General features: G+C 57.4%; 3 protein-coding genes across 9 annotated transcripts in view; all 3 read right to left on the bottom strand.

Moving 5' to 3' along the window:
- Positions 1-684: 684 nt before the first annotated feature.
- PIP5KL1 (phosphatidylinositol-4-phosphate 5-kinase like 1) lies at positions 685-9,410 on the bottom strand. 7 transcript variants are annotated; one of them, XM_059142594.1, is made up of 11 exons: positions 9,315-9,410; positions 8,312-8,515; positions 7,138-7,188; positions 6,772-6,926; positions 6,361-6,485; positions 5,769-5,803; positions 5,623-5,678; positions 4,825-4,937; positions 4,364-4,517; positions 1,204-1,948; positions 685-879 (listed from the first exon to the last, which is right to left on the bottom strand). In XM_059142594.1, exons 1-10 carry the CDS (start codon positions 9,342-9,344, stop codon positions 1,681-1,683), a joined length of 1,191 nt encoding a protein of 396 aa, XP_058998577.1. In that variant the 5' UTR covers positions 9,345-9,410; the 3' UTR covers positions 685-879; positions 1,204-1,680. The 7 variants fall into 7 exon arrangements, with proteins under 7 accessions (XP_058998577.1, XP_058998576.1, XP_058998582.1 ...); XM_059142593.1 differs by lacking the exon at positions 9,315-9,410 and having other exon boundaries at positions 8,312-8,723; XM_059142596.1 differs by lacking the exons at positions 685-879; positions 9,315-9,410 and having other exon boundaries at positions 1,747-1,948; positions 4,369-4,517; positions 8,312-9,268.
- A 2,704-nt stretch (positions 9,411-12,114) lies between these two features.
- On the bottom strand, positions 12,115-14,962 carry DPM2 (dolichyl-phosphate mannosyltransferase subunit 2, regulatory). Its single transcript, XM_059142600.1, has 4 exons — positions 14,828-14,962; positions 14,444-14,533; positions 13,554-13,656; positions 12,115-12,778 (listed from the first exon to the last, which is right to left on the bottom strand). The coding sequence occupies exons 1-4, from the start codon at positions 14,828-14,830 to the stop codon at positions 12,720-12,722; spliced, it is 255 nt and encodes an 84-aa protein (XP_058998583.1). The 5' UTR covers positions 14,831-14,962; the 3' UTR covers positions 12,115-12,719.
- Positions 14,963-17,021: 2,059 nt separating this feature from the next.
- The window catches only part of EEIG1 (estrogen-induced osteoclastogenesis regulator 1), a 33,163-nt gene continuing 28,722 nt past the window's right edge, over positions 17,022-21,462 (bottom strand). The window contains exons 9-11 of the mRNA XM_059141735.1: positions 21,034-21,155; positions 20,858-20,927; positions 17,022-19,482 (exon numbers count right to left, since the gene is read on the bottom strand). Of these exons, the coding sequence (XP_058997718.1) occupies positions 19,437-19,482; positions 20,858-20,927; positions 21,034-21,155 (238 nt within the window). The 3' untranslated portion in view covers positions 17,022-19,436. The remainder of the gene's footprint in view (positions 19,483-20,857; positions 20,928-21,033; positions 21,156-21,462) is intronic.

Raw genomic sequence — 21,462 nt, 5'->3', positions numbered from 1 at the left:
ACTGTGCTTCCTCAACGCACCCACCTCCTGACTGATGGCCTCTAATGTGTCAACTTCCTGCTGAGCCAAAACAAGAAATTCTCTGTGACTTGGGCCAGTACGGAGAGCTTGAATAATCATCCAAGGTCACCCAGACCACTAGGGGTGAGGTCAATTGTATACATATTCCAGGAGCCCCCACGCCAGTGCCTGCCCGCTCCCTCCCCGCCCTCCATTTTGCCTCATTTTCTCTGAAGGCTAATGGACTGGCAATGTTTGGTATTAGCTGAATGGCTCTCCCAAGATCCGGTTCCTGTCCTGGGGGTCAGCTATTGACGCACAACATCCCCCCTACCCACCACATTGTCCCTCCTACTCCGAACTCCGGCCACAGTGAAATGTTTCTTTCTCTCAAGTATCAGGCTCTCTGTCACCCCAGACCTTTGCCGTGGTCTGCCATGGCAGACCCTCCCAGGGCTGCATCTGACTCTTCTGGTCTCAGTCAAGAAGATAGAGCCCCACCTTCATCCAGTTATTAGGGGGAGGCCCCTTCCCTCAGCATAGTGCCCCCAGGCTCCTTCATGAGGCTGGGTCACATCAGGCTGCTTCTGTCGCTCTCTCTCCCCAGGCTCTGTGAAGGTGGAATCTGCGAATCTTGCCCCACCCCCGGTTCCCATCACCCAGGAGAGGGCCTGTCACATGATAGGAGCTCAATAAATATTTAATGAGTTAATGAAGTCATTTTCATCCTTCCTATTGTACAGATTAAACCACTGAGGCACAGAGAGGTTTAGCACCTTGCCCTGGTCACAAACACTCAGGCCCCAGAGCAGCTCTAGAGGAAAGGCCTACTTGGGTATGGTGGGATTGGACCAGGGTCAGAGGCCAGACTGGAGTTTCCTGGAGGAAGGAGAAGGAATGATCAGAGGCCATGCACGTACTGAGTTTCTTTGCTCCTGCTAATTTCCATGCTGCCATACCCTTGGTCTGACCCCTACTCCCACTTCACAGATGAGAAAAATGACTCCCGGTATAGGGAAGAGCTTACTCAAGTTCAATGGTCGGCCTCAACACAGTGTCTTCTAGAGATGCCGGCCCCTCAATCCTCCCCCCTTCTCCCACCTGCATCCCTTGTGCAGGACCGAGGGGGAACACCCCAAAGGGAAACCAGTGAGCAGTAGGTAAGGAGGAGGGCTGGGTGCTTGGGCAGGTCTTTCCACTTACCCAATAGCAAGCCCCTTAAAGTCTCTGGGCCTCAATTTCCCCATCTGGACGACAAAGGCGCTTGGCTGGAGCCTTCAGCCTTGCCCCCTACCCCAAAGCAGGAGGCCAGGGCTGAGGGAGCTGGTGGGTAAGAATACAGGCTCCTGAGTCCAAAAGGCAGAGTCGAGTCCTGGTTCCAGCATTTATTGCTGAATGATCTTGCTCAGTCCCTTCGCCCCCTGAGCCTCCATTTCATGGTCTGTAAAAAGAGAATAACAGCTTTTTTTTTTTTTTTTTGAGGGTTAAATGAGCTAACGTAGGAGAGTCCCTGGCACAAGACCAACACGGCATCGCCACCAAGTGAGGCTGTGTTGTCATGGTATTAGTTAGGGGGATACTGCCCTCTGGAGGCCAAAGGCGGAACGGCAGGCGAGGGGAGCCCAACGCTGGTTCCTGGCATGCGCCCATTGTCCAGATGCGGAGAGCCGCGAGCGCGGGTCACTCGGTATGTGCCTCCACCCACTGGCAGAGGCGACGGGCGTAGCGAGCGGGGCTGACGGTAGAGAAGGTCCGGCCCGGGTAGCGCAGCGTCTTCCATAGGTGCTCCAGCCTCTTGCGGAGCCCATAGACCGTGGCCAGATCCACGAGGCCCAGGAAATAGCGTTGCTCGGGCCCGTCCAGGATGTGTAAGGCGTTGGGGGAGTCAGGCAGCAGCCGGCGGTTCTGGGATCCCGGCTCCTCCGGGCTTTGTACCCCTCGCACAGACCTGGCGGCCGACAGGAGAGTGAGGCTACTGCCTCCTCCAGGGGGCCCCAGCAGCCACGGGGCGCCCAGGCAGCATTCTGTGCTGTCCCTGCTCTTCCTCTGTTCATTCCCACAACTCCTGGGTGCCAGGCCTGTGACGTCAGATAAACTGGGAGGCTGAGTAAGGTGTAGACGACGGACTAGAGCTGTTCATTCCGTAGCCACTATCCACATGCGGCCACGAAGCCTTTAAATGTGGCCAGTCCCAACTGAGGTGCGCTGTTAAGTGTTAAATACATGCTGAATTCCCAAGACAGGATGAGAAAAAGAGTGTAAAACACCTCATAATGGTTTATATTGATTTGACGACGAAATGATAAAAATTGAGGGTGTGTTGAATAACAAATATATATATATATATATTTTTTAATTATCTTTACCTGTTTCTGTTTACTTTTCTAAAGAGGCTAAATTTTTAAAGAAAATTTAAAACCACATGTGTGACTCACATTACATTCTTTCTTTTCAAAATTTATTTATTTGAGAGAGAGAGCACGCACAGAGGGGAAGGAGAAGCAGACTCCCCACAGAGCAGGGAGCCCGCCCCCGCCCCCCCCCCCCGCCTCCCCCGCAGGGCTCCATCTCGGGATGCCAAGATCAAGATCCGCAGCGAAAGGCAGCCATCTAACCGGCTAAACCCCTCACCCCGCCCCTCGCATTGCATTTCTGTTGGGTGGTGGCGCTCTAGGACTTTTGGGTCACACAGACACTGGCTCCTCATTTACCTACCATATGACTTTGGCTAAGTCTGGTATTGGAGTGTTTCCTAAACTTCTGTTTGGGGTCGTCCAACCCTGGAGGTTTCAGGGAGGCAGAGCTGAAACTGTGTGAACAAGGTTCAGCCCCAGTTTATAGATGGTGTGAGGGGGCGGTTTGCCTTCTAAATGTATCCCAAATTGGAAGCCGCTTTTGGCTGGGCCCCAGTCCCAGCCAGAAGCAGGTTCAATTCCCTAATTTTGTCCTCTGGGAGGTGGAGGGGAGTTGGGGAAGTGTCGCTGAGACAAATAAGCCAATGAGAGACAAGCCCTGCCCAGACATCGACCAATCAGAACCCAGTGGTCTGGGTGCCTGGGCAAAACACGGATGCTCTTTGCGGTGCGCCTTGGGGATGGGGGGTGGGAGGCGAAAGTTTATCCTGAAAGAGGGGCTGGGAACTGGTAGGCGTGGGCCTGGGGCAGTGGGCACTTACCAGCCAGCATATTTCAATATGACAACAGCCATTATAAGCGAACTGGGGCTTACTGGCTGAAAGATGACCGAAATCTAAGCATCAGCTGGGGATAGAGGGAGCAAAGGAGAAGCTGACCTAGCTTGGATAGTCAGACCTTGGGGGGCAGCGGGGAGGGGAGCGTGTCTGAGACCCAAGGCAGGATTCCACCCTCTGGTCAGGATGTGTCCAGCCAATATGTGGGGAGCCCATAACCTGGATTCAGCCCACACCTCACCCATCTCCAAAGGGTGGGTTGGGGGGCTGGGTGAGAGGATGTCACTTTTCACTTTTCCACCCACCAGATGATTGGACTTCTTTCCTTAATGTGCCTTCCTTAACCCCTACTTTATTCTGTTCAGCCTTGGAGGACAGAAATCCAAGTAACTAACCAAATACTAACATGAATCCTCAGGAGCCATTCTGCCTCCTCACTTACCCTCTCTGAGCCTCAGTTTTCACATCTCTAAAATGGGAATGAGCCCACCTTAATGAGGTTCGTGGTCAGCATGCAAAGAGCAACAGATATTACTATAAAGCAGGGGACAACATGATGGTGGAGCTAATGGTGATGCCCTTAGGGTTCTAGAAGTGGAAAGACTGGTTTAAAGGTCAAGGGCTTTGTTGGGTGCCTGGGTGACTCAGCTGGTTAAGCATCTGACTGCAGTATAGGTCATGATCTCAGGGTCCTGAGACAGAGCTCCACGCTCAGCAGGGGCTGAGCCCACAGCCCCTCCCCCTGCTTGTGCTCTTTCTCTCTCAAATAAATAAATAAAACCTCTCATTTTATTAATAAAGGGGAAGGGCTCTTTCTAAAGTAGGAATTAAATAGGTCTGAAAACTGCTGTGAAACCTTCAGTGGCTCCACATCCCCTTCAGGATGGGGAGAATTCTTTACACCAAGAAAAGAATCCTTTTCTTGGGCAGATTCTTTACACCAGCACTGAAGCCCTTGTCCAGCTGGATCTCCCTGGCTCAGTCCTGTGCAGTCCACACATGCCCACCAGCCTTGCCAACCAGGCTTCTCCAGCCCTCTACTCTTCCTTCTCCACACACACGCACGCACTTTCCAGTCTCTAAGCCTTTGTGCGGTCTCCCCTCCCCCCATCACCCATCTCTCTCCTGCTCTCATCACCTCATTCTTGCCCTCGCCCCTGTAGGGGGGCCCACCTGACCGTGCGGAAGAGGAGGCTGCTGCCCGGGCCCCTCTCATCCTCGTGGAGATGCTGGAAGGCCATCAGGAGGCTGTAATCGAGCACGTTGAGCTCCCGGAGGAAGGCGGTGTCCAGTTCCATCTGGTGGAGGAGCCAGCTCCGCTGGGGCCCTGCGGGAGCATCAGTGCCCCCACCTGAGTGCTCCTCATGTGTCAGGCAAGGTGCTGAGGGCTCCACACATCTCTGACCCAAGAGGGCAGGTGTCATTAACTGTCCCATTTCACAGATGAGGTAACCCCTCCACGATTTGCCCTGGTTGTCTAGCTCATACAGCGTGGAGGCAGGATTTGAACCCTGCTCTGTCTGACTCTAGAATCCCAGCTCTAAACGGTTCAGGCAGAGGGCAGGGCCGGGGACACCCTTCTCACTTGACCCTGAATGGAGGAAAAGAAGGCACAGACTGTCTCCATGGCTCACCCAGGTCGATGGTCTTGCCTTGAAAGTTGAGGTCCTTCAGCACCAGGACAAGGGGGCTACCCTCGGGGGCTGGCTCCACCCATCGGCTCACCTCACAGCCCTTTATGTCATACCTGTGAGTGTGTGGGGTGACAGAAAGGGGGCAACAATTCAGCATTAGACAGACTGACACAGAGGGGGAACCAAGAAACAAGAGCTTCTGCTGGGTGGATGTTTGAACCCTCAGCACAAGCCATTCCATTATTGTCCCCACGTCAGAGATGAAGAAAAAGGCTCAGAGAGCTTCTTTGACTTGCCCAAGACCACACAGTAAGTATAGGGCAGAGCTGAGATTTGAACTCAGGCTTTTGGAAGCCCAGTCCAGGCTTTATCCCCGCCTGCGCCTGTCTCTCTGCACCTTGTCATCCCTGGAAGTGTCCCCGACAGGAGGTCCAAGCCTAGACTGCAGCCCCAGAAGGGCTTGTAGGAAGTCCTCCGAGGAGGCAGAGGGTTTGAATCTTTGCTCCTCCCGTAGTAGTGGTGTGGGCCTCCCCCTCCTCAGCTTCTCATCTACAAAACAGGGATGATAACCACCCCTGCCCCTCAGAGTTGTTCTGGGAATAAAGTAGGCAATAAATGCAGACTCCCCAAGTGCTCAAGGGACGCTGGTGGTGCCTATCTCTGTCTCCGACCCCCTGGGAGATCTCGGAGATGTGCCTCCCATCTTCTCCCTGGGCCCCAGCTTCGCATCAGCTAGTGAGAATGGGTGCTTCAGGTGGCACACCCCGCCTGGGGCCGGGGCCCTGTGAGGGGACTCGCCTCTCGGAGATGCGACCGGCGGGGTAGAAGACGCTCAGCATGATGATGAAGAATTCCTGGGGATGGGGGTAGGGAGTGAGGGACGACAGGATCTCACCCTCCAGCCGCCCCCTCTAGCCCGGCCCCCTCGCCTCGGCCTCACCCACCTTCTTTCCCCGTGCCACCCGCAGACTGTGCACTCCTGGAAGGGGAGAGGGTGCCAGGTCAGGGGCCCCCAACTCGACAACCCCTGGTCCATCCCGCCCTAGGCCCAACTCCGGGCCACGCCTCCTCCTCGAGGTCCCGCGTCTCCCGAGCCCTCCCCTCCAGGCCGCGCCCCCGGACCTCTGCCCTAGCTAGGGTGGATGTCCCGACTGGCCCCAGGCTCTAGGCAGGCCCAGAGAGGCGCGGTCCTCAGGCGCCACCCCATCCATATGCCCTCCCGCCCGCGGGACTGGGCGATCCGACCCCGCCCCCTTCGGGAGGCCCCGCCCCAGGGCTCGGCGTGCGCCCACCGAGCCCGCCTTTCCTCTCCCCCCACGTCTAGGACACGCCCCCCCCATGGAACTCTGCTCGCCGCCCGACCCACGCGACCAGCCGCCGGACCCGCCCGCCCAGGCTCCGGCTCAGGTCCCCAACGCCCCCCATCCTGGGAGCCGCCCCACTCCTTGGCCCCCTCCCCAGCTCGCTCTCGGTCTTCTGCGCTCCCCACCCTCCCCTTCCTCCGTCCCGCAGTCCCCGGTCCCGGGCCAGTCGTACCCAGCAACCGGGCAAGGAGCGAGTGTGGGTGCCTCTGCAGATGCTGCACGTAGCGGGGCAGGTGGGCGAGCAGCGCCCGCACCTCCCGACGCCGCTGGGTCTTCAGGAAGAAGCGCTGGTCGTGGCTGTGGGGCGGAGAAAGAGGTCACTGGTCAGGCAGGGCTGGAGCGGCCCCGTTGGGCCCTCTGCCGGAGTGCGGATCTGTCTCCCCTTGTCTGGGCTTGAGGCCTTCCCGCCGGCCCTCACCTCGCCCCGGTCACCCCCCCCCCCCGCCCTCACTCTCCTCCACCTGACCTCTAGCTGGCCCTGACCGTCCCTGACCTGGCCATTCCATTTCCTTTCCACCCATTCCCGTTCCCTCCACCCAGGGACACCACTCCCACCCCTTCCCCACCCCTGCTGCCAGCTCACGACAGGAAGAAGCTGGCCTTGCTCTTGGAGGTGCTGAGGAACTGCAGGTAGGGGCCGCCGGGGCCTAGGGCTGCCTGATAGTCCTCCTCGGCCAGGCCTAGGGAGTGGCGCAGCCAGGCGAAGGCGGGGCCAGCCAGGGTGCCCAGCTCGAAGCCCTGTAGGAGAGGAAGAGCAGCCCCAGCAGTGTCCACAGGGGCCCAGGTGTGTGCTGTAGGCCCTGGCGTGGGAGGATCAGGGTAACCACACTCTTTCTGCAAAGACCTGAGGCAAGCCAGCCCACCCATTACACGGATGGGGAAACTGAGGACAACAGAGAAGGAAGACCAGGACACACCCCACCCCATGCAGCAGTCTTGGGCTTCCTACCTCGTGGACCTGGGTCAGGACCTCAGAGAAATCCTCCTCAGTAGGCGGTCCCTACAGGGAGGGGTGGAGGGGCTCAGGTCAAGTCTTAGCCCCACACTGCCAGCTCCAGGATCTCCAAGAGTCCTGCCCCTGGCCTCACCCCCTTCCCTCAATGTGATTGCTCCAGCAAACAGAGACCAGAACTCAGAGCTTTGTCCATTCACCGAGAAGTACCTGTTGGCCAAGTAAAGCCATCCCAGTGAAAGGGGATGGCCTTAAAGCCAAGGGACCTGCCTGATTCAGTGTGAGAAGGGCAGGATCAGAGAAGGCTTCCCGGGGGAGGTGACCTCTAAGCTGAAATCTGAAAGGGGGTGGAGAGGAAGAGCATGATGTTCACAGCAGGGGGAACAGCATTGGTGGTCACCAGAAGGGCAGGAGAGCTCAAGTGGTTGAAATAATTAAGGGAGGGAGGGCGTGTGAATGCAGCTGGACAGTTGGCTCTTGGACTCGAGCCAGCAGGATCCTGAGGCCGTGCTGAGTACTGGGGAGCCATGGAAGATTGTTAGGCAGGTGACGAAATTTAGAAGACTGTCCCCCTTCCTCCCCCCACCCAGGCTCCTACACTCTTCTTGGACCTCTAGTTCCCTGTGCCAGGACTTGGCCTGTGGGATGCGGTCATGCTGTACACTGTGCACATGTGTGCACACACACAAAAACACACATGCTCGCCCTGGCCTGTCCAGCTGCTGAGACTGCAGTCAGGTGACCCTTTCTGCTGAGCCAGCCTGGCCCCAGCCCTGAGCTCCGGGAGGATGGGCCAGGCTGGCGGGATGGGGGTGGGGTCCTTTCTCAGCCGTGCACCCTAGCAAAGCCAGGAGGGCATCAGAGACCATGGAGTACAATATCCACCCCACATCCATTATACAGATGGGGGCACTGAGGCCCAAAGAAGCAGAGGACCATCTAGAGTCACACAACAACCACCTGGGTGAAGGGGTTCCTCACATCCCTAGTACAGACTGCTCTCTGGTCTCAGCCCCCACCCCAGCATGTCCCTCTCCCCCTGAACTGAGCCCCTGATTTCCTCCTCGTATAGCCCTCTCTGATCCCCGACCCTGCAGTATGGGCAGGACCTGGCCCCCAAGTGGTCTTGCCCTCAGTACCGGGGAGGAAGGGACACAGATGGGCCACTCACGGTGGGCGGGTGGTCCATGGAGACCTGGGTGGCAGCCCACAGCCCTGCTTGCATCATGCATGTCAGCTGGTGCAGCTCATGCCCCGGGCCAATCTCAAACAGGCCTCGGCGAGCCTGCTTGTCTCGGAGGCGCCAGAGGAGGCCACGGCGGCCAGACGTCGAGGTGGCTGCTCTGCATCCAGCCTCTGGGGAGGGGGCCAGGACCTGGTGGCAGAGGCACAAGGAGAAATGAGCACATGGAAGCATCCCAGAGGGGAAAGACCCAGGTTTGAGTCCCACCCGCAGTACCTGTGAGCCCTCCTATTATCGCTCTCTGCCTCAGTTTCCTCTGTTGTCAAACAGGGATAACGCTGCTACCCCCACCTCACTGGGTGTTGTGATGGGCCATGCAGTGCCTGGTGTGCAATCAGCACCCAGGAGATAATTATTATCAGTAGGTAGAGAATGCTTTCCGCAGCCAAACCTGTCTCTCACCAGCTGTATGATCTTAGGTAAGTCACCTAACCTTTCTGCATCTCCTTTTCTCATCTGTAAAATGACAACTCTAGTAACTCCTTCGTGGTGGCAGTTTGATATTTGCTCCAGGCACAGGAACCCTTGATAGTAGGAGCTGTGACGCCAGGGACTCGGTTTCACTCATCTATGCGGAGTTCCTCCTGGCTGAGCGGAGGGTCAGCTCGAAGCTGAGCTCACAGCCGCTGACCCATTAGTAGTGAGCACCCACCATGTGCCCAGCACTGGCCGAGAGCTTGACTAGCTAACAGCCCTAGGAAGGAGGAGCTTTTTCCCCCGCGATGAGAAAACCGAGGAAGTTCTCTGGGGACACCCGCCAGACTTCCCCCTCCATACCTGCGGCCCCGTGTGGGGCGTGTCCTGGTCCCCGCCCAGTGCTGGACCCCTCCAGGGCTTGGATGGGGGTGTGTCCGCGCTGCACGGGGAACGGAGGCCTGGGTCCTGTCCCACAACCCTTCCCTTTTCTGTCCTCTCTTGGGTCCGCACCTACCTCGTGGGGCCCCGGGCTCGGTGCGGCCATCACCCCGCAGCAGCTTCCCGGGCTCCGGCCGCGTCCCGGTCGCCGCGCTGCAGGAGCCAGTCCCCGCCCCTGCTTCCGGACCGACCAATAGCGCGGTGCCGGTCACGGCTGCACCCAATCCGCGCGGGAGGCGCCGGCCATCGCCTGCGGGTCCCGCCCCCGGGGCTGCAGCATCCTTCAGACCGCGGTCCAGGACGGGGTGGGGCCGCCGCGCGTCGCTTAGGGTCCCCCAGAGGGATGACCCCCCCGCAGTCCGTCTCCTCTAGTGGAGGGCTCGGGTCTCGGGGCGGGCTCGGGTCTCGGGGCCGCCTGGGGAGGCGGGAAACCTAAATCCAAGTCCCGCCCACCCACTCTGGCGTGAAATTCCCACCGACTGTCCCTCGGGTGAGGAAACTAAGGTCCAGAGAGAGAAGTGAGTACCTCCAGGTCACACAGGAAGTCCGGGGCATGCATTCATTCAAGGCCTATTTTGATCACTCACTATGGGCAGGAGCAGCTCTAGGCCCCGGAGATTCAGCGGTGAGTGAGAGGGAGGAACACAGCTGCCAGCGTGATCTTTTAAAAGCATAAATCAGATGATGTCACTCTCATGCTTAAAGCCTCCAGTGGCTTCCCTAGGCCCTGGAACAAAATCCATACCACTCACTATGGCCCCAGGCCCATCTCAAACCACTCTGCCTACCCCCACCAGACAGCCACAAGGAGATGCCCTGCTGGTCCCTAGGCATAAAATTCTTTCACATTCACACCTGGGGCTTTTACAGGCCCCCTTCCCATTGCTTGAAAGCCTTTCCCCTAGGCTCTCCTTTGACCTATTCTTTCTTGTCACCTTGCCAGACTCAGTGTCCCCTCGTTCTTTTTTTTAATTTAAAGATTTTATTTGACATAGAGAGAGAGCGTGCACGTGCACACAAATGGAGGGGTGGGTAGTGGTGGAGGGAGAGAAACAGCCTTCCCGCTGAGCAGGGAGCTTGCTCAGGGCTCCGTCCCAGGGTCCTGGGATCATGACCTGAGCAGAAGGCAGATGCTTAACTGAGTCACCGACACATCCCAATGTACCTGCACTCCTGATTACATTACCTTGTTTTCTTTTCTTCATCACACTTAACGCTGTCAGAAATCCTCTTGTTCATTTATTTATTAATTTTCCCCCATCCTAGGGAGCACCAGGAGGGCAGGAACTGTGCTGGGCTCCTTTCTTGGCTCAGTGTCTGGCACAAACTGGTGTCTTGTATGTATATATACGCAGAACCCATTTGAGTAGGGTGTGCAAAGGGCCCCAGAGAATCCCAGGAAATGAAAGGTCGAGCTGGAGTGAGACGTAAACAAGCATTCAGGTTCTCTTATGTGTATGAGAAAGATGCTCCGATGTCCTTAAAAGGTCATGGTTGTCATGTATAGTCACATTGGAGGGGCGGGAGGGGGGGGGTCGAGGAATCTTTTAGTGACTTAGGGCAGAGGATGGTGCCTTTGCGTCAGGAAGGTGACTGGTGGGAGGAGGGGAGAAAAGGGGAGAATTGACAGGTCCTGGGGTCATGTGGGTGGGGGCTGGGAGGAGGAAGCCAAGGTCAGCGATGTGTGCCAGGCTTCTGGCTGGGATTAGGGCCACAGGATGGTGCCAGTCATGGAAGGGGGTAGGAGAGGAAGCTGGGGAGGGGGAGTCTGAGGATTCAGATCATGACAGGAGGAACTTGAAGTGCCATTATGACACCCGGTGGCGGTTAACTGGTGCACGGGCAATACGCTGGGGCTCAGGAGGCGAGCCTGGTTAAGGACAAGTGTGGGGAGAAAAGGCTTGTGATCAAGTTCCAAGGAGCCCCACCCCCCATATGAGAATGAGACCCCACGGACACCGAGAGCATCTGAGGTGCACCAGGGGGATGGGTGGTCCGGGTGGGCACAGCCCCTCAGGAGTGAGGCTGAACACAGCGATGGCAAGGAGCTGCGGGCAGTGGGTGTGGATATTCTGGGAATTTGGCCATTTTGGGGCAAGGGGGAGAGACCTAGAGGGAATTACTGGGTTGATGGAGGGTCCTTTATGTGGGGGTCTGGGGCATGCTCAGGAAACACGAGGAGGGGGCTGGTGAGACGCAGAGGCTGTCTCTGTGAGAGCGGGGGACGATCAGAGACAGGACACTCTTGCTATAGGAGGGGGAGAGGTCAGAACCCAAAGCCCAGGCGGCTCAGCCTGGCCTGCAGGACAGGAAAAGGATGGGACAGGTGAGGGCACGGCAGGTGTGAGGGAGATGTCTCTGCTAACTAGAGTGAACATCACGCAAGGCGTGACAGAGGCTTAAACTGGGTGCTGTGGACAAGAGACCTGGCTGCACGGGGCAGGGGGCATGGCGGGACTGCTGGGGAGACAGGGCTGGGCCTACCCCAGAACAGTCAGTCTGAGCAGAGAGCCAGCCCTGCTCTGCTTCCCCCAGCTCAATGCTCGGAGCCACGCCAGGTTGGGCTGCTGGGTGCAAGAGACAGACAACAGACTTGGGCTTTCTGGGGCTGGCCCAAGGGTCCCTAAAATATGCTGCATGCTAGCTGGGCTGGCGCAGGGCAGGCACAGTAGAGGCTGTTGTGGTGTGTGGCATGTTGTCATGCCTCTGCCGGAGCCGTATCCGTTTCAGTTCCCACTTTATCCTGGGTCCAGCACGGGAACAATCTGGGAGGCACCTGAGGCACCCTCACCGCGCGAACCAGTCTCCTGACCTGAGACCAGCCCCTCTTGGGCCCCGAGCAGCCCAGCTCCCCGGGCAGGGATGGCACAGAGACAAACACGTCACCAGCGTTTATTGCTCAGCTCTCCCCAGCTGGCTGGCGCTAGGGCTGGGGGGGCTAGGCAGTTGGTCTGGGGGCCCACTGTGGCCACCCTAATGGACCCTGAGGGCTGCTGGTAACCCCAGAGCCTGTCAGTCCTCCCCTTATGCATTCTAGGTCCAAAAGTCCTTGCAGGGCCTGGGGCTATGTCAGACCTGGGAAAGCCACCCCCGAGGAGGAGCAGGACCTGTGGGGAAAGGTCACGTGCTACCTGAGAACCTACCTAGTCCGACATCAGCAGGTAACAGGAGGGAAACGTTAACAAGAGGGTAGAACCCAGGGGAGACGGCAACCGGGAGCGTGAAGGTGAGGTGGGTGGGGATGACCAGCATCTTCCAGGCCCTGAGCCAGAAAGGGTAAGGGGAGGCTTCCAGGTAATCCTCCCTCCTGGCGTCTGGAATGCTGGGCTGGGAAGGAGCAGGCCTGTGTGGTAGGTCCGGAACAGCTCCACCCCACGGGGGCCAGGCTGGAGGGGGCTGCTGTGCCTGGATGGGTCCTCTGCACTCCCACCGCTGGAGGGGAGGCACAAGAAGGTCCGGCAGCCTCAGCCCTGCTGGGCCTTCACTGAGCCTTTTTGGTCACCTTCCGGTTCTTCAGCATCACGTAGGTGATGAACATTCCTGGAATACACAGACCAGAAAGGCCAAGTAAGATCCGGGCTTGGGGCTGCTGGGAGGCCAGACGGGGCAGGTGCCCACGGAGCCAAGCACCTGCCCAACCACCCTCCAAGGCCACGATCACCTCCCTGGTCAGTCAGCAAGTCACACACCCACCCCCATGCATTCAACAAACACCAAGGGGGGCCCACACAGGCAAACGGCTACACTTAGTGTTTTAGACTCTACAGGGCACAAGACCCACTCAATGACCCATCTACCTGTCCACCTGTCCACCCACCCACCTGCCTACTCGACATCTCCCACCCACCCCACCCCGCGGTCATCCAAGTGACTCATCCAAACCACTTTCTTGGGCACCAACTCAGTACCACAGCCTGGCCAGGAGCTGAAAACATACTAACAATGACAAAGACCCAGTCCCTGCCCCACAGAAGCCCACACATAAATGCTGGGAGAGAGAGAGAAGGGCAGAAATCACGAGCCAGTGATGACAAGGGGGTGAAAGGTGACAGTGATGATGGTGGTGGTGGAGGGAGCGGGGAAAAGGGAGACACCCCATGAGGGCCATCCCATTTGAAACTAATGAGCCTGAGGCGTGGGGAAGACCAGAAAGGCTACTGACTGGCAGCCTGGAAGGATGAACAGGAAAACCCTGGGGGGTAAGCTGGGGGCCAGGGGGCCTCAAGCAGGTGTACTGCAAGTGCTGTGGTGTGGAAGCATGTTCAGGGATGGGATTCCCAGACACCCTGCTGGGGTGGAGGGAGAGATGACTTACCCACAAACAGGAGCAGCAAGAGGCCGACGGCCAGGGGGATGGTGACAGCATAGGCTCGGGGCAGAAAGTACTTGTGGATGACATGCTGGCTATCGATGAATGGCTGGTGTGGAGGACAGAGCTCTGGTGAGTGTTCCCCGTGCCTGGCCCAGCGCCTCAAGGCCAAACACGGCCCTTCCTCCATCTCAGGCGCTAAACGCCCCCCCCCACCCCCGGTCAAAGCACTGGGACAGCGCCTGCTTTAAGATGATGGTATCTAGGGTGCCTGGGTGGCTCAGTTGGTTAAGATGATGGTATCTGGGGTGTTCTGGTTGGTTTCCTTCATTCACTCACTTGCTGGTGACTGCCCTAAGGTGGTGTGGGGGACCTGGCAATGAACAGAAGACGAGGGCCTTGCCCTAAGGCACTCACAGCCCTACGGGGGCAAAGGTGCAGGAGAAATCTTCAAGTAGGCTCCAAGGTCTTCTTTACTAACATTTCCTCCAAAGTTCTGCAAGTTTTTGCCCTCCAAACACACTGCACTTCTTAAGCAGTCATCAACAAAGATTCCCACAAGGAAAAAAAAATCCTAAAAGCCCTCACAAGATCTCTGGGCACTCATCACGCCCGGGGGGCCAGCAAGATAACCCAGAAGGCCCAGAACTCCAAGCACAGGCAAAAGCGAATCAGTAACAGGGCTTCACGGTGTACCGCCCCACCCTTCTTCCTGAGCTTTAGCTTCCTCATCTATAAGCTGGGACACCTCTGCCATCGTCCTCGTAGTGCTGTTCTGGGGATATCGGGAGATGAGGGCGGGGAAAGCACCTGACACAGTGTCTGGTACATAGTAGCTGCTTAAATGATGCTGGGGTCGAAAGTCAGACACGGGGGACTGGGGGGAACACACATACCAAGAGAATCACCCAGGCCGTGTAGTAGGTGAAGATGATCAGGCTAACGACGACGAGGCCGAGTCCCACCACCTGGTCTGTCCCCGTGGCCTGGAGGAAAGGAGGGCTCAACAGACGAAGGATCTCCCCATTCGGGTGCACTACTGGCGGGTGGCCTCGCAGCCTGATTCCGCTCTTAGCTTCCCATTCACTCAACAGATGGGAGACAGGCCTGACCCGGTATCACTTTCTAGGCTCGGTGAGTGCGGGCCACGGCGTTTTCATTCTTACGGTGCGCCCGCGAGACAGCAATCCGGGCTCCCAGTGCCTAAGCCCGGACTCCCGGGAAGACCCCCTCCCAGACTGCCCCCCTCTAGTCCCCCAAGCACTCGGCCCAGAGCTCACCATCTCTACCGCGTTCTCACTCCCGAGCCGCAAGCCACAGCCAGATCTGGATCCGGGCCCTTCAGGCCCTGGGCCGCAGGGCACGCCGGGAGTCGTAGTCTTTAGGCGGGCCGGGATTACGTGGCCCTAGACAGGCGGGTGCCGCCTCCCGCTTCGCATGCCGGGAAATGTAGTTTCCAAGGGTATCCTGGGTCGCGCTGGTCCCCGACTCTCCCTAGGGAATGGAATCGAATGGGGACCTAGATTGTCTGGCATTTGTGCATCAGTCCTGCCGGACTCGCCCCAGAAGCAAAAGTCCATCTCCAAATATCCCAGGAGGCAGAGCCAGATGGCGTGGGAGGTTAGAGGTCCCGGGTTTCAGATGGGGAAAATGAGGCTCCGAGAGAGGTGAAGACTTGATAGGAACCCGCGGACCATACTTTCTAGTACCGAGGCCCCAACTTGTCTGTCGATAGGGATGCAGAGTGTTTGTTGCCCCACCTGGGGTGGGGATGGAGACGCGGGCCCAGATCCTCAGGGTTTGGAAGACTCCCATTGGCTGTGAGGGGAGCGCCCCTCACCATCACCTGGCTTCCTAGGGAACCCTTCCAGTGTCTTCTCTTCACTGCAGGGATGAGGTCAGGGTAAACCCCCAGCCCCTTCCTTCACCATCTGCCTTTTGAACCCTGGGTGTCGCTGCAGCTCAGCGAGCAGCACAGACAGATCATCAGAAGGGCCCCCCATGCAGGTCACCTCTCCAGTCTGGAAGTCTTCCCACAGCTTGCGGGGCTGGCTACTCTTCACCCATCAGGTCTCACTGGCATGCCACACATCCTAAGGAAGCCCTCTCACAGCTGGGCAGAGGTTCCCTCCTCCATCCACAGCCCCCAGAGTGTCTCTGTGATAACGCTTGTCATCATCTTAGCTCATTTCCTTGTTGATCTGGCCTGTGAGCTCCATGGGTATAGGGTCTGCGGTCACAGCGGTATCCCTAGTTCCCACATGGGGAGTGCAGGAGGGGCAGACACACTTGCAGAGATGCGTTAGAACCAGGAATGGCTTGCTCCTGCTGGCAGCATGTCTCTTTGAGTCACCTGAACCCATCTCTACGGGGACTGCACTCCTCAAAGCTGAAAGTAACAATTCTTCTTGGCCTACAGCTTAATGCCATCCCTCTCATCTCACGACAGACTTTGGGCTCAGCCAGGAGCCAACTTTCCCCTCCCCAGGTGTGCTGTGCAGAACAGAGGAAGAGACTCAAACTCAGCCTCCAGAGTTTAAAGGGGCCAGGAGTGGGTGTCCGCCCCGAGGAGGGGTGCAGACAATGCCACGCTGCAGCAGGGAGGAGCCCTGGAGGTCTGGTCCCTTCTGGCCTGTCCACAGCCGCTGAGGCTTCCTGCCACTTCTGAGCTAATTAAAGGCCAGGCTGACTCTGCCTTTCTGAGCTTGGCAAAGTTGTTGGCTCCCCTCTAACTTGAGAGTGTTGGGGGCCAGAAGGGAGAGGCTTAGACCTGGGGACAGTAGTGGCCTGGGACTTGAAAGTTGGGAACAAACTCAGCACGTCCTGTGCCAGGCTGTACATCCACTTTCTTCTTTCAACCACAGGCCCATTTACAGCTGAGGAAACTGAGGCTGAGACAGTTACTCGTCTCAGGCTGACTGCTGGAAAGTTCCATGCTTAGAACTTGCACTCTGAGACCAGAGCAGCTACGTAAGTAGGTGCAAGGGTGGCAAGAAATTGCCCTTCTGGGTCTGTTTCCTCCCTGGGAACCTGCAGTAGTAAAGGTGGTAATGATTGTGACGGCAGCCAGGACACGGAGGACCCTGGCCACCTGTATTCTTCCCCATTCCCGGATGTCAACCCAAGCATTCGGCTTTCTTCTGATGCTGACCATGCAGTAAGAAAAACAAAACCCAACACGCCGTAACAAACAAAAACTGCAACATTTAATTTTTTCTCCCGAATCAAGACATTGACACTAGGCTGATTTCCCCCTTACAATGTGATTTTCTACAACAGAAGCCGGGACAGAGATACAAACACAGCCCTCTGAAAAAGGGGTAGTGGTGGCGGCAACATTCTGTTAGAAAGGAGGGGATTTTTTTTTTTTTTTTAAGACCAAAAACAAAAACAAAAAAACCCAAAAAACCAAAACCAAGACCCCACCTTACCCCCCACCCCCCCATTTCCCAGCTCAAGAGAGAGGAGATCCAGGCAGATCACACCCTGTGGTCCATTTGGGGGGACCAGAAAAAAAGTAACCTAAAAATATTGTAGACTTTAATTTTCTTTAAATCTCCTAGTAAAAACGTTAAACTGTCTTTCAAGAAGATTCCAAACTGGCATTGCATAGACTGATTCCTTTCCAAAAATACCTCTAATATAGTCTATCTTTCTCTACATATAGAATTTTAAGTCCAGGAGCTATGTGGGCCTGGCGGGAATTCACTGAGCTTGAAGGGACCCAGAGGTCAAAGAAAGGGCTCCCACATGGGGATGAGGCTGGGGCTCCAGGACTCTGGCTCCAGCTAGTGTTAATTTGGATGTGGTCAAATTCTCAGTCCAATCACCCTGGCCCACGGCCTGGCAGGGGAAGCTGTGGCAGGCTCTGTGTCCCTTCTGGGGTGAACTGTCAAGCCCAGACCATGCCTTGGGTGAGACTGGGGTTCCTGGTTTGGGGGACTCCCCAACAGCACCAGAGCTAACTGCTTTATGTCTGAAGTCCAGAACTTTGAGCCAGATCCTAAATACACCCTGAATGCTCTTCCCCACTGGGCTGAAGTCACGCAGACACAGAAGCGGAGGAGTGCTCTCCCATCTTCTGGGGGTCACTTCATCTGGAAACAGCAAGGCCAGCTCCCTTTTAAAGTGCCAGATGCCTGCCAGGCAGGAAGGGACCTGCAGGGCTAAGCAGAGCCTTCTCCAGCCACAGCAAATGCTCTGCCCTGTCTCAGCAGGCAGCTCCGCACATTCATTTTCTAAGAGTTAGGGGATTAAAAACAACAACAAAGAATCCTAGAAATGCTCTGCTCCCAAGGCCAGGAGGTTCCAAGACAGCAGCTCCAACTCTTGGCAGCTGGAGCACAAGGGCAAGGAGCCCTCCCAGCCTGGGGAGGACACCCCACTGGCACCCACACCCCTTCCAGGGAGAGAGCCAGGATTCTGGCCCCCCATCCAGGTCCCCAGCCCTGCTGGGACCCAGCCAGCAGGTATGGAAGGGAACAGAACCACCTCCCTCACCTGGGGGAGGAGAAAATACCAAACTGTGAAATTTAAAAATTAAAAAAAAAAAAGGAAAAGACGGGCAAACTTTAAAAAAAGAAAACCGATACAGGACTAGGTAAACACCAGCCCGCTGGGTTCACACAAAATGAGTGAAATTTCAGAGTGGCAGGGAAGTCTGTCCAGGGACTGGTGGGCAGTCAGAACCCACCTTCAAGCAAGTAAGGAAGACTGGGGGGGGGGGGGGTGTGACATGGCAGAAATTTAGCGAGGAGCGGGGGCAGGGCCAGACTGCTCCCCGCCTCTCCCCAGCCCAGAGAGAGGGATGCTTCCAGAGGAGGGCTGAGGCTTTTCCGGCCAGGAAGCCAGCTCCAGGCTGGTCCAGTCCCAGCCCACCTGCCTCTCCAGCATCAGCCCCAGCCTGGGCTAGCTGACCCTGCAGGGACAGAGAAGGGGCTTTGCTTGCCAAGCCCAGCCCAGCCCGACTGCCGACCTCCAAGGATTTGGGAGGCACCTTCCCTGGCTTCCTAGGAAACCAGCTGCTCAGGATCCAGCCCCAAGCAGAAAAGAGCCACTATCAATGCTCAGCATGGGTGTCACGCCTGAGCTGGAGCTAACCGGGGGAGAGGCAGTGCCACGTTCCAGCCGGGCTGCTAGAGGCAGGCGCTGACCGCACAGCAGGCAGTGCCCAGAAACCCTTATGAAGGGCTCAAGGGAAAGGCAGACAAGGGCCGGTGGGGCTGTGCTGGAGGCAAGCATGTGCAAAGTGCAGGCTGCCAGGGCAGCAGGACAACATTCTTTGGGGGCGGGGGTCTCAATCTGGAGTGTGGACGGGTCTGAGGTCTTGGTTCCCAAAAGAAGGCCGCCAGCGGGTCCTCAGGGACACGGGGAAGGAAGAGCTGAAGCACTAAGCAGTCAGAGGGCCATGGTGGCGGGATTCTGGGGATGGACTGGCCCTCCCAAGGGCGAGGGGGCAGTGGAGCAAGGCCCTGCTGGGGCATGGCTAAGCCAATGCTCCCGGAGTAAGCAGGGACACAGGACGAGAGGCCCCTCGACCACAAGCATCCCTGCATGTAGGTGCTGTTGCATGTCCTCGTCGAGGGGCCAGTCTGGTCTCCAGAGGGGCAGGCCTGGCCATCTTTGGTCCACCTGCTTCACGGACCTGCACCGTCCTGCCCCCTAGTGGTTCAGAGGAGAATATTCACAGTGGTGCCCGGGGCCTGGCAGGCCAGGAGGGTCCCGGGATGGATGGGAGGACAATGGAATGATGCGGGGCTGGAGTGCATGGAGGAGGCACAGATGAGATGCGGCGCGGATGACGATCCGAAGGGGAAGGTCCCTCGTGGAATGATGCGGGCTTGGATGCCCGCAGAGGCAGGGCCCTTCTCCAGCGTGGACACCCGCTCCTCAATGGCTTTCAATCACAACAGGCTCATAGACTCCAGAGGAGACCCTGTGGGGGAGGGGAGGAGAAAACCAGGTCAGCTTGTCCTCCCTGTTGCTCTTCTGGGACAGGCCCTGGGAACGACTTCACAAGTCGGACCCGTGAACCAACTGGCCCTGCTTCACAGAGGGGTAAACTGAGGCTCAGAGAAGTCGAGTCACTTGCCCAGGGCAACACAGATGCCAAGTACTAAAGCCTGTGGGATCTCAGAGCTGATGCAAGCTGTGCCTGAGCCCGTCCTGAGCACCAGTGTCTGCTCACACAGAGATGGTGCCGCACCCATTCTCATGGCAACCCTGGCAGGCAAAGTCTGAACCCTGCCCCGTTTGACAGATGAAGAAACTGAGGCAGCAGAGGGATGATGAAGCTCACCAAGAGGACAGAAGGCTGGGCAGCTCTTCTTTCTGCTGAAGCCAGACCCACCCACAGGGTCACGGACATTCAGGGATCAGTGTGCAGCTCTGCTAAGACCTTGCTCCTGATGAAACTGGTTTCTCCCATCCCCGGAACCCGTTTCCTCACTGTCTTAGAGGGCTAGGGAGGGGTGTGTAAAGCTCCAAGGAGGTGTCCTATGTTTTCCTCTTGCCCACCTCCCGGGGGACAGCCCAGGAAGTCACAGGGAGAGGGTGGTTGCAATTTTGAGCCTTGGCCAGCAGGTGTCAGCATAGCAGCACCAGAGGGGAGGTTGGGCCCCTGCGCCCCAGACCTGCCCAGCCAAGTCTCCACACCACCACCACCCCAGCCCCCCCACGCTCCCAGCATTATATGTTAAAGAGCACTTTCCTGGCCGCTTCAGGGGAACAGGGGGTTATGGCTTTGGCACAGCTCCTCTACTCACTCAGTGAGGCAGTGGACACGCTACAAACTCTAGCGGAAGCAGCAGCTTCAGCCGCCACACCCACATATGTAAATATCACGCAGGCACGAATCTGGGTTGCTCACTGCTGTATCCCCAGCACACCTAGCTCAGTGCTTGGTGTGTGGCTGGTGCTCAATAAATATTTACTCAGTAAATTAAATGAGTTGTTCTTGTCATCATGTTTAGGAGTTCCCAGATCCAGAAGGAAGGGAAAAGCAGGTCCCAAATAAAGACAGATAAAGCCCAGGTGGTGCACCGGGCCCTGTGCTAAGCCCTTTCCAAGCTACCCTTGGAACCCTGAGAACCAACCCCAGGCTGCTGTCCCAGGTTTCTAGAGGAGACGGTGTGGTCCGTGACATTTGACAAGCAGGGAAACTGAGGTCCAGAGAGGAGTGAGTGCTCCCAGGTGATGCTGTGTTGGAAGGAACAGCTATTCAAAGCCAGGTCAGCGTCTACCATGCCTGGGCTCTCAGCACCGAGCCCCATGGCCACACTAGGGACCCATCCCCAAACGGCGCCCCCTACCTGTTGGCCAGCTGGATGCCGCTCAGTGTGGTGGAGCCGTCGCGGCTCACAAACAGCCGGAGATTGCTGTCTGTGGGGACACAGGGGAAGACAGAGGCTGAGTGGGGCAGGGGCATCTGGGATGGCCCTGGAGCAGGCAGCACCATCCCCCAGGCCTCCCTGTGTGGGCAGCTTACCCTCAGTGTTGCTGCCGTCCGTGAAGTCCTGGCTTTGCATGATCTTCTCCACAATGTCATCTGCGTCAATCCGAGTGTCATCTACCCAGGTTGGGTGGCTCTCCACAGAGTCCTTCTTCCTCCTGGGGTGGGGCAGAGCAGAGTCACAGCAGTCCGGCTGGCGACAGGTACGAGGGCGACCATGGTAAGCCCGTACAGAGCTCAGGCTGCTCTGCGTGCACGTGAGAACCTATTCCCTGTCGTGCTCTTGGAACCCTCTCCTCACCCGAGGCCAGGTTTTGTGGATGAGGACTTGGAGGCCCTGACAGGTTAGCTGACCTGAGCCTCTGAGAGGCCGCGCCACAGGTAAACGGGGGACGTAGGTCACGAAGCCTCCCCCGACAGCGCGTGTCTGTCAGGCCCAGGCTGTGCCCTTCGCGTCCACCCATC

The sequence above is a fragment of the Mustela lutreola genome, chromosome 12 (genome assembly GCF_030435805.1).
Source record: "Mustela lutreola isolate mMusLut2 chromosome 12, mMusLut2.pri, whole genome shotgun sequence".
NCBI lineage: Eukaryota > Metazoa > Chordata > Mammalia > Carnivora > Mustelidae > Mustela > Mustela lutreola.
Note: the sequence above shows the minus strand (reverse complement) of the source record. Positions and strands in the feature narration are given on the sequence as shown.